The sequence below is a fragment of the Strix uralensis genome, chromosome 4 (assembly GCF_047716275.1).
Source record: "Strix uralensis isolate ZFMK-TIS-50842 chromosome 4, bStrUra1, whole genome shotgun sequence".
In the NCBI taxonomy this organism is placed as follows: Eukaryota; Metazoa; Chordata; class Aves; order Strigiformes; family Strigidae; genus Strix; species Strix uralensis.
Genome location: NC_133975.1, coordinates 3,561,862 through 3,576,349, shown reverse-complemented (window position 1 = coordinate 3,576,349; position 14,488 = coordinate 3,561,862). Strand labels below are relative to the sequence as shown.

Genomic DNA, 14,488 nt, shown 5'->3' with positions numbered 1-14,488 from the left:
CCCGACAGCCCTGTTCATTGAGCAGGTTGGATTAACACGCCTTCCCACGTTAATGTTCAAATGGAGCCAGCCCTGAGCCACCGGCAGAAATTGCCCTCATAGTAGCATGCATCATTCTGCCACGCCATCTGCCCCGTGGCCGCTCCTGTCCCCATTGTGCTGCTAAAAAATCTCATGTCTCATTGCCCTTCCAAGCTGCTCCTAACAAACCTGGGCTGTGCAGAGGACGACTGAGCCGTACGAATGGGTTTCCCCCCCACCCTTCATAAGTATGTTTATTCATTAAGGAAGTCAAAAGAGGAAGAGGAATTAAAAGGTTGCAAATGTGTTGCTGGGTTAGAAATGAGACCTCAGCAACTGGGCTGTGTGTTGCCCCGTGTATGATGAGTTCAGCAGCTCAAGCGTCCCTGGCACGGAGCTCAGGAAGATTGATGTGCCCTCCCAAGATGCGTTCAGGTAGGGTCACAGCTTGTTTACATATCTACTTATATCCATATTGGCCCATATGTCAATATTTGACTATCAAATCATCACTGATGAACACCTCTTGCATACAGTTGTGAATTCATTGATTTGCCGGGACGTGGCTCTTTGGGTTGGTGGCCACCTCTGCATATCACTTCCATTGGTAGAGGAGACCTCTTTTCATCTGCCCCGTCTCTTTGCATCTTCCAAGTATTCTTAAGAAACAGCGAGCCCTAAATTTTGCAAGCACCAGGAGAAGATTTGCCGGCTGCTCCTGGACGTGCTGCTGCGCCGGGACCCAGGCGTCAGCCCTGCAGCCCATCCACGGGAGTGGAACCAGAAGGTAGCTTGGAAAATGCAAGGGAAGAACTTCTATACATGCATGCAGATACAGCCAGGAAAGGAAAGCAGAAAGATTTGCCAAGGGAAATGGTCTTGTTACACACAGCATGTTTTCTTTATGTATTTGTTCCCCCCCCCGCCTCGTTCAGGATTCCTAATTGGGTTTTGAAGATTTGAACCCATCCGGTTTCTCTCTGGGTGTGTCGTTGGTGCAGACTCTTATCAGGTGTGTTGCGGGGAGCGAAACCATTCAAACAAACCCCTTTCACGTAAGTTTGTGTGCGGTATGCTGGGTCTGTGTGTTTAGCCAGGGTTTGGGGTCTACACTGGGGTGGAAGAGGTCCACAATTAATGCGGCTACAGGAAAACTGATTTTTTTTTTTGGTCTTTAATAAATTATTTCGGGGCAATGGAAATCCTGGGGTGGTTTAGTACAGATGAACGGAGGTTAGAAATATTAGTGAGGGTGTATGGAAGCACCAACACCAAAATTAAGGTGACTGCATATTAGAATCATAGATCATAGAATCATTTAGGTTGGAAAAGACCTTTATGGCCATCAAGTCCAACCATAAAATGAGTTTCCTTGGTTAGAAGCTTAGGAAAGCTTTACTTTCCAAAAACTGCTGGCTTGTTCAGTTGTCAGGGAAGCAGCCAGATGCTTTCTTTGCTCTTGATTGCTCCTTTAGCTTTGACAAGCTTTTTGCTGGGATGAAAGGAGAAACATCAACAGGCAAAACTGCAGGAACTGCCGTAGTTTGTTGCTGTCACTGTGTGGTGGTACCACCAGTACGGTAAATAGGCAGGTAAATAGGCTGGATTTTTTTAATTCTTTTTACAAGAAAGGAGATAACGATTGGATGCTGTCCCATTTTCAGACTAGGAATTGTTTGCCAGACTTGAATTACAGGAATTGCCGTAGCGAGGCAGATCAACGCCTTGTGCCATTAACTCAGTGCTGGCAGGGGCTGGGGCAGCTTCGCACACCGGGACCCCACGTTGTGCTCCCACCAGAAACAACTAAAGAAACTGTTTATGATGGAAACAAAACAAAATTAGTTTTATGCTTTAAAGGGAAATAAATCAGTAAAGAATAACTTTATTGAACTTGGTTTTTAAATCTTGCTGTACTCCCTTCTTAGCAGCAGAAACTGATGGTGCAGCCAGCTCGTATTTTGTATTTTTCTTTTTTGGACTGGTTTGGTATGGAGAGGCTTTGGAGAAAACCTTTTCATAGAGCTTTGGTTCAGTTGCAATCCCAAACTGATCTGCTGGTGACAGACTTAAACTAATTATCACCAAAGGGTGGAGAGAAGAGTTTTTAAAGCTGCTGCTGTGCCAACGTATTTGGTGTTCAGAGGGGCTTGGGAATTACTGGCCACTAAGGCGCTGATGCTGGCCCATGCCAGTATCCATATTACTTCTTAGGGAGGGAGAGATGAGTTTGCTTTTACTGCTAAACTACTTAGTAGGGGTTCTGTTTAAAGAAGGGGGGAAAAGAAGCCACCACCCAGCCATTTGTGCTCGAGGGGAGCTGCAGAAGAGCAGAAGGAGGCTGACTGCAGGTTCTTTTGCTTCGTGCCTTCATAATTCCTTTGGCCCTGCAGCTGGGGCAGCTCGATTTTGCTTCCCATTCTTTCTGCGTACAGAGCATCCCCCAATTCCCGTGTGCCCCTGCGCTTTTAATATTTTCACCTTTTCACCCTTGTTTTCCTTTTCCTGCGGTAATTCATTTTTATCCCCGCTTCCTTTGCCTTGGGTTGAGTTTGGGGTGCTCGCTGTGCCTGCTTGTAAACAGGGTTTGTGACTTTGATCGTTGATCCTCCAGATACGTCTGCAGGATTCTGTCATATTTTCATGCCGGGAGGTCTGCGGGGCATGGCTTGCCCCTGTGCTGCAGCCCAGCAGCTTCTGGGTGCTGCTGTAAAAAACATCTCTTGATATTTATAAGGTCAAAGCAGCAAAGAAATGCAAAAGTGCAGGAACGCTGAGGTCGAAGGGATTAAAAACCTTTCACCTGGGTATCTGTTCCTGGGCTGGTTTGGTATTTAAGGATCGTTATTGCCTGAAAATTGATTATTTTTACTTTGTGCTGTACAGAGCGTATTGTACTTGCTCTCACCTGTGGCGTAGTGAGTGCTACCATATGGTTGGCCCAAAGCTGATTTTTTTTAAACACTTTTAGCAGTGGGTTAGCGCATGGTGCTCTTCTGCTGCGTGTTTTTTAGCCAGGCAAAGTGCCAGCATGTCTGTCAGAGGAAAAACTCCTGGCTGGATCCTGGAGAATAAACTGAGCTTGAATTTCCTCTGAAGGGAGAGAGCTCAAGTCCCACAGGTAGGATTTTTCATCGTAATGATCCTATTTGGGGCTAAATTAGTGACCAGTTTTGATAGGAAACTAGAATGGCTTCAGGAGCATCCCCTGGTACCCAGAAGGAGGAGGGAGGTGCAGTGCAACACCAGACCCACCCCCAGCCCACGGAGCTGGAGCTGAGCATCACCGGCAATGCCGACCTCTGCACGGGGACACTGACCATGGCCCCACAGACATTCGGGGCTCAGGCTGCAGGATGCCTGTAGGATATCTAAAAAGTCCATGTTTTGGTAAGACACCCTGAAGGTTTTCCTTGGTAATTACCTACACCAGGTAGAGCTACTCGTGTATGGCTGTTTAACTGAATCTCAAAAAGGAGAAGGTGCCCCTTTGCAGTTTATTTGTTCCTCTGTTATCCTTGAATTGGTTAGATTTAGTTTGGTTTTTTTCTTTTAGGGCAGGGATCATCAGGGATACTCTATGATACAGCCCCGATCCTGGTGAGCACCCTGACCTCTGTTGCAGTTCAGGTGGGGATTGGAAGGGGTAAAGTGCAGCAGCTCTGGTTTTTGTGAGGACGACTTGTTTCTTCGCATTAGGTTTGATAAAGCGAAGCGCAGGGGATTTGAACCTCCTGCTCTTTATTTGCCTTACATACACCTTGGTGGTTTATTTTTCTAACAGCCTCTCTCTGCCCCCATTTATCAATTGACCTGTTTCATGCATCGCGGGGGAGGTTAGGAAGCGATGTTTAGGAAGGAGAGTTGTTTTTGGGGTAGCTTTGTAGTTCAGAAAAGAGACCAACATTTCAGACGAAGCAGATCCCAGCAGGTCTCCTCTCAGGTCTCCTCTCCCCTTCTCCTCCATTATTTAAGCTTGCTCCGGGGTGACGTGCGGCCATACCTGCCGCAGCGGGATGCCCGCGGAGCGCCGGCCTTTTCAGATGCACCAGCTCGCTCCCGGTGCTATCCCAGAGGATTGTGGCAGATTGCAAACACACTCATCACAATCATACCATCCCAATTAGCATAACGACGCTGCCTAATTTATGCACAAATTGCCCTAATTTATGTGTGTCGATACATATGATTAAACCAAGCACGGGTGGAACGGGGTTAGGTCTCAACCCAGCTGGGAAAGCGTAAAGCTGCATCCACACCAAAATGTGCACAGGGTCCAAAATTTGTTCTCCGTGTTACTAAAATATGGAGCTCTGTGTTGTTTTGCCCCTGCAGCTCTGGCAGCATGAAGGGGTGTGGGGCAGGACTAAACTCGCGGCAGGAGGTAAGAGAATAAAAGATTCCTGTGCTGAGATTTGCATGGATTAAAGGCAGCTTTAATTTGCCTTGATACACTTGGCTTTCAGGTGGATTATGCAGGCAGCGGGATTTGGGGATGTCTAGCCAACTAATACCTGCCTTTTATTTTAATTATTTTAATAAGAGATGGAGGAGTCCTATAACTGTAGGCCACCTCTGCTAACCCCAGATCTTGAACATTTTTGTGTGTAATGCTTTATACCATTAACATTCTCAATTAATAAACCCACTGATGTTGTCTGAAGTCCCACCTCGTGCGGCCGTTCCCAAAGCACTTTCTCAACAGGGTTCTTCCAAGTCTGTGAGCTTGTATTCCTCATTTTTAGAAAGGGAATGGTGTTGCGCCATAGATTTTTCTATAACGAGCAGGATGATCCAGCATAGCAATGTTGGGCTTAAGTGAAGTTCTCATTATGGATGCCTGTGGGTCCACCAAAGTATTCATTCCCGTGCCTTTGCAGTGTCCGTTTGCTACAGAGAGTGGCACAACCTGGCTGCAGAGGTTTAGCAGCTTAATGTAGTGGGTAAAACAGGGCACCAGGCTCTTGAATTGGGTTTGGGTCACCAACCTTCTGCTTGAGCTATTCTGGGAGAGAAGAAACACCAAGGAATGGCACCTTTCTTGTGGTCCTGTCCATCTTTTTGTAGGTACTGTTTGCAGATGTAATTGGTTTTTTAGGGAGGGAACATCCTACAGTTCTCGATAACTCATGGTGGGGCCCTGACCTCAGCTGAGGTGTCTGGACACTGTTGAATTATGAGGAGCTGTTCACTCCCAAGCACGTCACTCACCATCCATAGCATTTTCCTGTTTGATGGTGGGAAACCACCAGTCGAGCTGCAGTTTTGGGGCTCCCAAGCTCTGCGAGATAAGCTGCCTCTGTTATTTGTTGAGGTACAAACGTGGCTGAACTCTCTCCTGGCATTAACTTGCGCTCTGCCAGTTGATGGACCAGTCCATCTCGAGGGGATGGAGCCTGCAGGTCAGCTTGCAAGCTTGCAGCTCTCAAAAACCACACAAACACATCCAATTCACCTGACTTCTTACCTATAAAAGTGTTTTGTCATGTGAATCTAAAATATGAGAGCACATGGCAGCCCTTCTCCTTCAGCTATTCTTGTGGCCAAGGTTTGCAAAGGAGTCTCTAATCTTTTGGCCCAGCACTGGACTGGATGGTACTTGGCTGCTGAGTCCCAAGGCTCTTTCATAACTGAAGCTCTTTCTGAAGTGACTTTATGCTATGACATTGTCCAGAAACACCTGAATCAGGTCAGTATTGGATTTCCCAGTGCTGCCAGACTTGGAAAACTGAATTTTGGCTGTAGAGAATGGAAGCTCCTTCCTATACCCAGTGTGCCTTCCATACTGTTGATGTGCTATAACAGCACATTTACCTGGTTGAATTGCTTTCATCCAAGCATATACAACTAACATACAGAAATAATACTTGCAAATAGTGATCATATTATTCCTGAGGCCGGTGGGTTGCAGCCATGGCTTACTGCAGTCAGCTGACTGCACCAGATCCTCAGGATGCCGCGTTTTGGGAGGATTATCTGGCAAGCGGATTACACTGCTGGCACGTTGGGGCGCAGCGGGGTCGGGGCGCGGCAGATGAGTGGAAAAGCTTGTGTGTGGCTGGGACTGAATAAGCCAAATGTGGGACACGCCACCTCCTTTCAGTTCTGTCGTATGTTTGCTCTTTGGCAATTGTGTTTCCTCTACGCGCAGGCCATGTGACTTAATTTCTAAGAACAGATGTGGATGTAAGATATTCTTTATAAGTATGTACAACAGAAGATGTTTCTACTCTGACATACTCGAGCGAGTTGAGTGCCTGCCTGCACTGCGTTCCTTACCTGTCAGAAGGAGTGAGGTTTATGAGTCACTGCAAGTCATACATCATGAATTACTCCTTCTGTTACTGATCTGTTTTTACAGCCATCTAAAGACACAGCCTGCTCTAAAACCCATTCGAACATGTTGCATTGACTTTTATAAGCTTTTACAAGCTTATAAACTCTTTTGGCTTCATTCTGCCTTTGCAGTTGCTTTTTTTTGTTACCTCCCAGTGTACGTTTTTCCTTCAGCGAGATGTCCTTGTCTTGCAAGGAGCTGTGAGTGTACACTGCGTGTGCCTTGCTCTGAGCTTTGTAAAAACTCAGCTTTGTTGCTGATTACCTTTTACCCCTCAGATAATGCTAATACCCGCAGGGAAGGGGAGTTCTTCATTCCATCAAGGCTTTCTGAAGCTGGAGATGAATGTAAAGTCTTCTAAATTTTCTTGCACTTAGCACTGTCCGAGGCCACGCTTTGAATCTGGCAGCTTTGTGAATGAAGGAATAAATTAACTGTGAAAATATTGACAGCACAGTTGCTTATGCCAGCTTCCTAATTTGATCCTGTAAAATTTACCCCTTAGTTTTAAATGCATATAGCTAACTGAGGGACAGAGGGACCTCATCCCCACTGCACAGGGAGGAGAGGATGGTCTGAAGGCTGGACTGTGTTTCTACAGCCCCCAGACCCCTCTGCCCCAGGACAGCAGCATTGTTGGAGGTGTTGGGAAATGCTGGATCATAAGGAGGAAAATGCAAGTGGTGCAGGGGGACCAGTGAATTTGGCACATCTATGGGCTGCTGACTTTAGGCCAGAGACTAGAAAAAGTAGGCACCTAAGCCGTTCTCCAGTTACCTTAAAAAAGAAATATCAGGAAAGTAACACAGCTCTTCTCCTTCCTGCCAGATCCAATGTCTTTTTAATCTGCTCGCTCTCAACTTCTTTTAAAATGGAAGTTGCTGGTGGTCTGCTTGGGTTAAGCAGCGATTCTGGCAGACTTCAGAGCAGACGTGATCTCCAGGTCTCATTGCTTTGAAGCTCCTGGTTCTATCACACTCGACTAAATCAGACTTTTTCTTCTCTGTGGAGGTAAAAATCAACCTTGTGAGCCCATCTGATTGAAGTGCTGAGACTTGTCTAATTGAACAAGTGCTCGAGTCAACACTTGAGTAGGATGAAAAACAGTGAGGAGATCACCCAGGGATTATGTCTGAGCTCCACAGCTACTTGGCACCGACAGAGCAGATGGCTGGGTCGCATCCTGCCCAAGGCTGGGGAGAAAAGATGTCGACAGGAAAAAAATATTAATTTGGTTAAATATATTCAACTCTAAATCTAGGAGTGCCTCAGGTCTCTAATTTCATACTTTATAGCATCAGCCCAGAAGGTGGGATTAGTGAAAGGAGGGGTTGGTTCTGCAAACTCCTGCAAGGAGCCTGCTGCTGCCTCAAAGCTGATGTAAGGAAAAAATATTTTGGGAGGGAGAACAGAGATGGAGAGAGTGGGAGCGAGTTGGCTTGTCATGTAAAAGTGGGGATCAACCAGAAACAATCTCGACTTCATGAGTAAACCACGAGCCCCTGCAGTGTGGCTTTGCTGGTGGAGCGAGGGACCCACGTCTGAGAGGTGGTAGGGAGGGAGCCTGGTTTGTGCAAACACCTGAAAACATCACAAACATCACTGCAGGTCACCTGAACTGCAGGGACAAGCTTCAGCCCATTCCCTTTAGGACCGCACTTGATCCTACAGCCAGAGTCTGTACCCAGAGAGGTTTGGGCTCAGGGAGGTCTGCTGGTGGCTGCCTCACTGGTACGTGGCCATCAGAAGCCCAGGTGACCACCGTGTGGCTTTCTGGCCCCTTTCCTTGGGGTGGCAATAAATGAATGTCCACAGAACTGCTTTTTCAAATGCCACAACTGCTTGTGTCTGGGTAAATACATACTCGTAGGAGCCGAAGGTGAATATGGTGCCTTCACTACGATAAAAATGATCTTCTAGCTGTGGACCCTCCTCAACTTCACTTTACCCCAAACACCAGTGCACATATGAAGGGAAGCTGTGAACATCAGAGTCTCCTTCTCATTTGTAACTGCTGCTGCTGACCTGTAATCACCTGCTGCTGCCTCTGCTCAAAGGCACTTTTAACCCTGGAAACTCCCTCAATTTTGCTTTCTGTATTTAAAAGTTCTTTTAATTTTTGCAAGTGCATCTCTAGCTTGAGCACTAATGAGAAGCTACATTTTGCATATAAGTAAAATGAAGCAGAACTGCCTGGTTGGCAGCAATGAAAATACTGTTTTCCAAAGATGTTGCTGAATTTTAACTCTTTGGTTTTAAAAGCTGTTTTGTTTGTTTGTTTGCAGGGGGCACCACTGGAAGAACCTTTATGGGCTCCTAATGACATGCAGGTGGATGATTTACTTATGATCATTAAGGTAGGAAGAAGCGTTGTTAATTCTGGCATCTTGGCATTTGTTCTCTCCTTGAAATAAAATCGCAGTGGCCAGTGGTTGGCCAGTCATCGCTCTATTTTAGGGCTCAGCACACAACGATGGCACTATGGAGCAGCACAGGGCCAGGGCATTAGCTTGTGTTAAAGTGTCCCTTTAAACACAGAGGGAAGGGAAATCTTATTTAAGAACTACCTGGGAACATAACTAAGTGGAAAAAATCTGACTTCCTCCCCCAAAGGATAATAAGGTCTCTGTTGGTGTGGAGTTGGAAGGGGCATGACTCTTATTTGAGAGCACTCAGCACAGGGATTTTTTTGTTCTGCTGAAACGTAGTGGTTGAGTTGGAATTCAGGTTCTAACTTGCCATCTCAAAAAAAAAACCCTAAAAATATATTTTATGAGTTTATTTTCATCATCTTGAGCTTCTGTGGAAAGCTGGTCTATCTCCAAATATGGCAAGAGAGTACCCGATTCTTGATTAATGAAATGGAGGAAAATCCCTGATGTTAAAAGCACTAACCTATTGGACAAACTTGGAAAAGAAAATACAAATGTGTACGGAGTTAAATGTATTTATAAGTAGCTTTCATGATACTTTAATATCTGGATTCTTGTCTTGCTGGGTCATTTCTGCCATGGCTGTTGTGCTCAGAAGCATCATCAGGGTGGTGCAATGGTCAGTGCTGGTCTCTGCCTCCTCTTGCACTGGGAAAGGGGGTCTTCACCATCGTCACCATACAGACTCCTAAATGTGAGTCAACCTTTCTCCTTGCAGTCAAAAAACCTCAAAAAGTCGAAGTCGTCTTGACTTTACTCAGGCAAGAGGACCCTATGCATTTCCAGGCTTTGCTCTACACACACATAACATTTCAATTTACAAGCTTGAAAAGGTGGTAGAGCTCTCTCTGAGTTCCCCCCAAAGTATCGAACCTCTGCAAAAATACAGCCCAGTTGGATGCTCCGCTCTGGAGCCCGGTGACACGTTTGACGAGACCAACATCACGTCCAGGATTTTGTTCTCGCATTTATTTGGACGGTAAACGTGTATGAAAGTATCACGGGTGAACATGGAGTGTGTTATATCTATCATGCTTTAACACAGGCTTCGCTTTATATTGCAGTTGGGGTTTGCACTTCTCATTAACACGGGTGGAATTAGTGGTTTGGTTGGTGTTTAGTGTCGGATCGTTTCCTGGCTGAGTAGTTGGAGGGAGAGGGGGAAATTCAAGCTGTAACAAGAGCAAATTCTTTTAATACAGGTTTACGGTTCTCAAATGTATTTGTACTTTTTGTTTGGCTTACGATAAGATGCACTACTGTGGAATTTGCTTGGAGCAGGGATTTGCATGAATTATTGTTTCTTACAAAATGAACATCTGTGCAAGCTTTCTCCCTGTGCTCCACGGTACTGGAGCACCCATTAGAAAGATTTGTGTGCCTGGATGCAGCGGTCAGCAAAAGCCAAGTGCTCGGGGGAAGGAAAGATGGAGTAATAGAAACAAAGCCGCCGAAGTCAAGGGGAAAACTCCTTCCAGGCTGCACAATGGCGTCTGGATATGTGTGTTTTTTTAAAAAGTACCGTCCTTCTGTTAGGAGAAACTTGGGACAATTTTGCTTGGCCTCTTGCTGAGTTCAGCTCTGTGTTTAGGAAGTGTAATTCCATCAATCGGAGGAGCTGCTGATTGAAATAGTGTGGCCCAAAAATACGTAGAAGATGGGAGTAAACAATCATTATGGATGGTCTCTTGATTCTGCACTTAAAGCATTTCATTTGAAGGGTTTCACATTCTTGTAGAGAGATCTTTCTGCAAATCGCTAATTAAGCAAATTAGCTACAGTGTCATCAGTCTGTCTACAAAAAGCAAGAAGCTGATGTTTTGAAGAAACCTTCAAGCTGCAGAGACTCAAATTATCCAATATTTAAAATTATGATGTCTCATAGGAATAGGAAGAGCAATGAAAGCATCACTTGAAGTTTGGGTGACTTAAAACCAGGTTTCATGTAGAAAGGCAAGCTTTTTATTTTACTCAAAATACTATCTGAGTGCTAAACCTGTCATCCTCATCTAAAATTTAACTAAACCTGACAGTATTAAGTAATTTGCTTGTAATTTTTTTTCTTTTTGTAGACAGTAGAAAAGGTTAAGGTAAACATGTTGGGATGTTCATCTAAAATACTTTGTGTAATGTACTTATTTTCTCAAAAATTTGCTTTGATAGGGGAAAACAAAGAGGAAGAATTTCTTCATTAACTGAAATAAACCCCCATGACACAGAGCATCAGGTGCAGGTGTGAGTGATGAGACGGGAGGGACATTAGTGGTCCCACCATTCGTGTGAATGGTCCTGGGTCGGGAAGAGCACCGGTGTGTGTTGCAAGCAGTAGGAGCAAGGTGTACGATGTGATGGAGACAGGACATTGTGTTGAGCCGTCTGTATTTGAGTATGCAAAACATTGCCAGATACACTGATTGATAATTGCCAGCTGATGCAGATACCGTTTGGGCAGCGTGTGTGTCCTGGCACCGGTGGGGTTTTTGAGCGTGTTACAGTTGTGCGTATGGTCGGAGGTAAGTACAGGCTTACAGTGAGCTACTCAAAAGGGCAGAAAACCATCCAGGCGTGGAGATGACAGTCATATCGATACCAATGCTGAGCAGAGCGCTGTGTTTTGTTGAGAGGGTGAGTACTAAAACCACATACCTTCTTTCAACAAAGTCCATCTGAAGCCATTCGCTACCGTCGGACCATCCGTATCCTTCCCTGGGCCTCTTCCAGCTGCATTGCCAACATCTTTTGGGAGGTGGGAGCCAAGCTGACATGTCCCCTGGATTTGCAGAAAAGCTTGACATGTGTGGTTTTCTTCTCACCGGTTCCAGCAGTGCTGATCACCAAGCTGATGTTTTCGGCGCTACCCACAATAACTGAAAGATCTTTCCTGCGAGATAAGAGTCGGTAATTGTGGTTGGCTCGTTCCCCTGGTATGCGTTCCCGTATTAACTTGAAATTTAATTTGTCATTGGAGTGCTGCTGCTGCAGCGGTCGGACCCTCCACCCTCTTTCTTAAAGATTGCTCTTCAAAAACGTGCCTTGGTGCCATAGCTTGATCTTCTCACTGAGTACACTCAGTTGTGAACAAACTGCAGGAGAAACAAAGAGGAGATGACGGGTCAGAACCCATACCAGTCCTGCACTGGTTCACCCTGGTGGCTTTGCATTGAATGGTGACCAAGCCAAGAAGTGCTTTTTCCCCCACTTGGAAGATTTGCTCTTGTAGTTTCTTCATCTTCATCTTCATCAAGGTTGGAAAAGCCCTTGAAGATCATCCAGTCCAGCCATGAACTTCACACTGACCGTTCCCAACTCCACCAGATCCCTCAGCGCTGGGTCAACCCGACTCTTCAACCCCTCCAGGGATGGGGACTCCCCCCCTGCCCTGGGCAGCCCATTCCAACGCCCAACAACCCCTTCTGCAAAGAAATCCTTCCTAAGAGCCAGTCTGACCCTGCCCTGGTGCAGCTTGAGGCCATTCCCTCTTGTCCTGGTGCTGGTTCCTTGGCTCAAGAGACTCATCCCCCCTCTCTGCACCCTCATTCAAAGCCACCAACAGCTGTAGTTCTTCTCAAACCTTTAAAGATTGCTGTAAAATTTTGACATTCGTTGATGTGCGAGCTGACCCTTGGAGGGCTTTTTGGAAATGCAGAGCTTGCCCTGAGACCAGAAATCACAAATTACTGGTGCTCCTAAATCCCACAGGCACTTCTCCCCACGTCTTTCCTATGAAGCTTCAAGCTTCTACGTGGAATTTGATGTCACCGATGTGAGCTGACCTGGCCTGCTGCATGCTAAAAATACCCTGGGATTTGTATGAACTGTTTCACAACCTGTCAGTACCAAGCACACACCTCCAATGTTCGGCCCTTGAAGCTGACTGCAGGCTGGGGACGTGAAGGAGGCAACTGCTTACAGAAACCACGCCAGGCAGCGTGTCGGGACCTGCAGCCCCTACCTGGAGCTGCTGTGTATAAATAAACACATCCACCCGCTGTCTTATTTCTGACAACTATCTCCCTTAATAGTAATTTAATTTTTTTTCAGTAGCTTGTTCTGCAAGCAGGTTTCCTCTTGCAGGTGTTTAGGAAGGCCTCATTTTTATGTTAATTTGGCGTTAACTATCAATGCACAGACATCGACTGCTCTTGGGTCCTTCTAATTTTTATTGAAATTCAGTCCTGAAAAACTGATACCAGCAACTGATGTACCTGTCACCTGAATCAGATGGGAAACTGTACCGAATTGGTGGCTGCCTCAAAAATACGTTGCCAGCCCTTGGTCTTCAGGGTGTAGCAACCACAGCTTCAGCTTTCAGGAGGGTTGCAGCTGCAGTCTGCAGCCTGGGTTCAGGTTTGTAGTGGTGTTTGCTTGCTAAGTTTGAGGGCTTCCTCCACATCATGTCTCCACTGAGATCAAGCAGTGCTAATTACAGCTAAACACAGTTACTGCTAATACTGGTGGACCTGAATCTATAGGAACAATTTTTTTTTTTTTTTCATGTTGATGGCTTTAAAAACATCTCTGCTTTGATTATATTTGGTTCCATGAAAGGGTTGAGTTGATCCACGTCTCCTCAATAAAATAGATGCTTCAAATCAGGCAGATAACATAGTAGGTGTTTTAAATTACTATTTTTACAGCTCAAAATGGATCTTTTTCTGAGCAAGTAATGCTTACTAGCTCCAGCCAAACCCGTGTTGCTCTGGTTGATCAATATAGTGTAACAGATGTGGAGGCAAGTTCCTTGCTGCTGGAGAGTTTATCTACTCCTGGTCAGAACAATAAGAGGAGATGACAAGTCAAGGAAGTGAAGATGCGGAAGGGAGGATGTTCAGGCTCCTTTGTCATCGCTGGGAGCCAGGAGGTGCCTCGGAAGGATGGCGTGCCATGGGGTCATCTTTGTTTTCAATCGGTGATGCCCATTCCTGCTTTTTCAGGGCATCCTTCTTGCTGATGTTAGCTTTTTATCCCCCCATCCTCAGCATTTTGGGAGAGTGTGTTAACAGAGAAGGTTCCTGCTGTCTGATGGTGGAAAGCAAACAGAGAAGAGCAGATAAAAGGTCTCCAGCCACCCCAGCTTTGGGTGGAAGTGGCCTTCCTGTAGCACAGGAGGCTTCCATCAGTGGCTCTGCAAATATTTGAAACCTTGGGTAGACCTGATGGCAGAAATGCCTGGTTAAGTAAGACAAGGAGAGGAAATTTAATCAGACGTGCTTTGGGTTTGTGCTTTAGTGACAATTTTTTCACAGTACCAAATACAGAGGACACCAAAGCTTGAGGGACAGAGGAGAACATCTGGTCCCAGCTGATATAAACCAAAAGCCATGAAATTATGGAATTACACCCAATAGGTTTCTTGCCCCAAGACCTTACCGTGGGCTGCAAACCACGTCAGGTTTCAGGAATACATTCGGTCATCCAGATGCAGGTCAGCGATGGGATTAGACAGGTCGGTGGTTACTAATAGTATTAACTTCTCATATCTCCTTTTCCAGAACTCAGTCCTTGTGATGTTATTTCAGCGTTTTGTAGTCCAAATCCTTGAAGTTCCCGGCTGAAAGCTAAAGCAAATATATCAATCCTATCAGGTCTTTCCAAGAGCAAAGCATGGAAATCCCCTGTCCTCGGGCTGGCACCATCACCAGTATTTTCCTCTCTCCCTTGACCAGTGACTTTTCCTTTAATATTGCTGTCTAAATCT

At 45.7% G+C, this 14,488-nt stretch overlaps 1 protein-coding gene across 3 annotated transcripts in view; it reads left to right on the top strand.

The window, feature by feature from the left end:
• The window catches only part of PTPRA (protein tyrosine phosphatase receptor type A), a 134,640-nt gene that overhangs the window by 53,005 nt on the left and 67,147 nt on the right, over positions 1-14,488 (top strand). For all 3 annotated transcript variants that reach the window (XM_074865440.1, XM_074865441.1, XM_074865442.1), the window contains one exon: positions 8,644-8,715. In XM_074865440.1, coding sequence (XP_074721541.1) covers positions 8,644-8,715 — 72 coding nt within the window. Of the gene's footprint in view, positions 1-8,643; positions 8,716-14,488 lie in introns of those variants that run through there.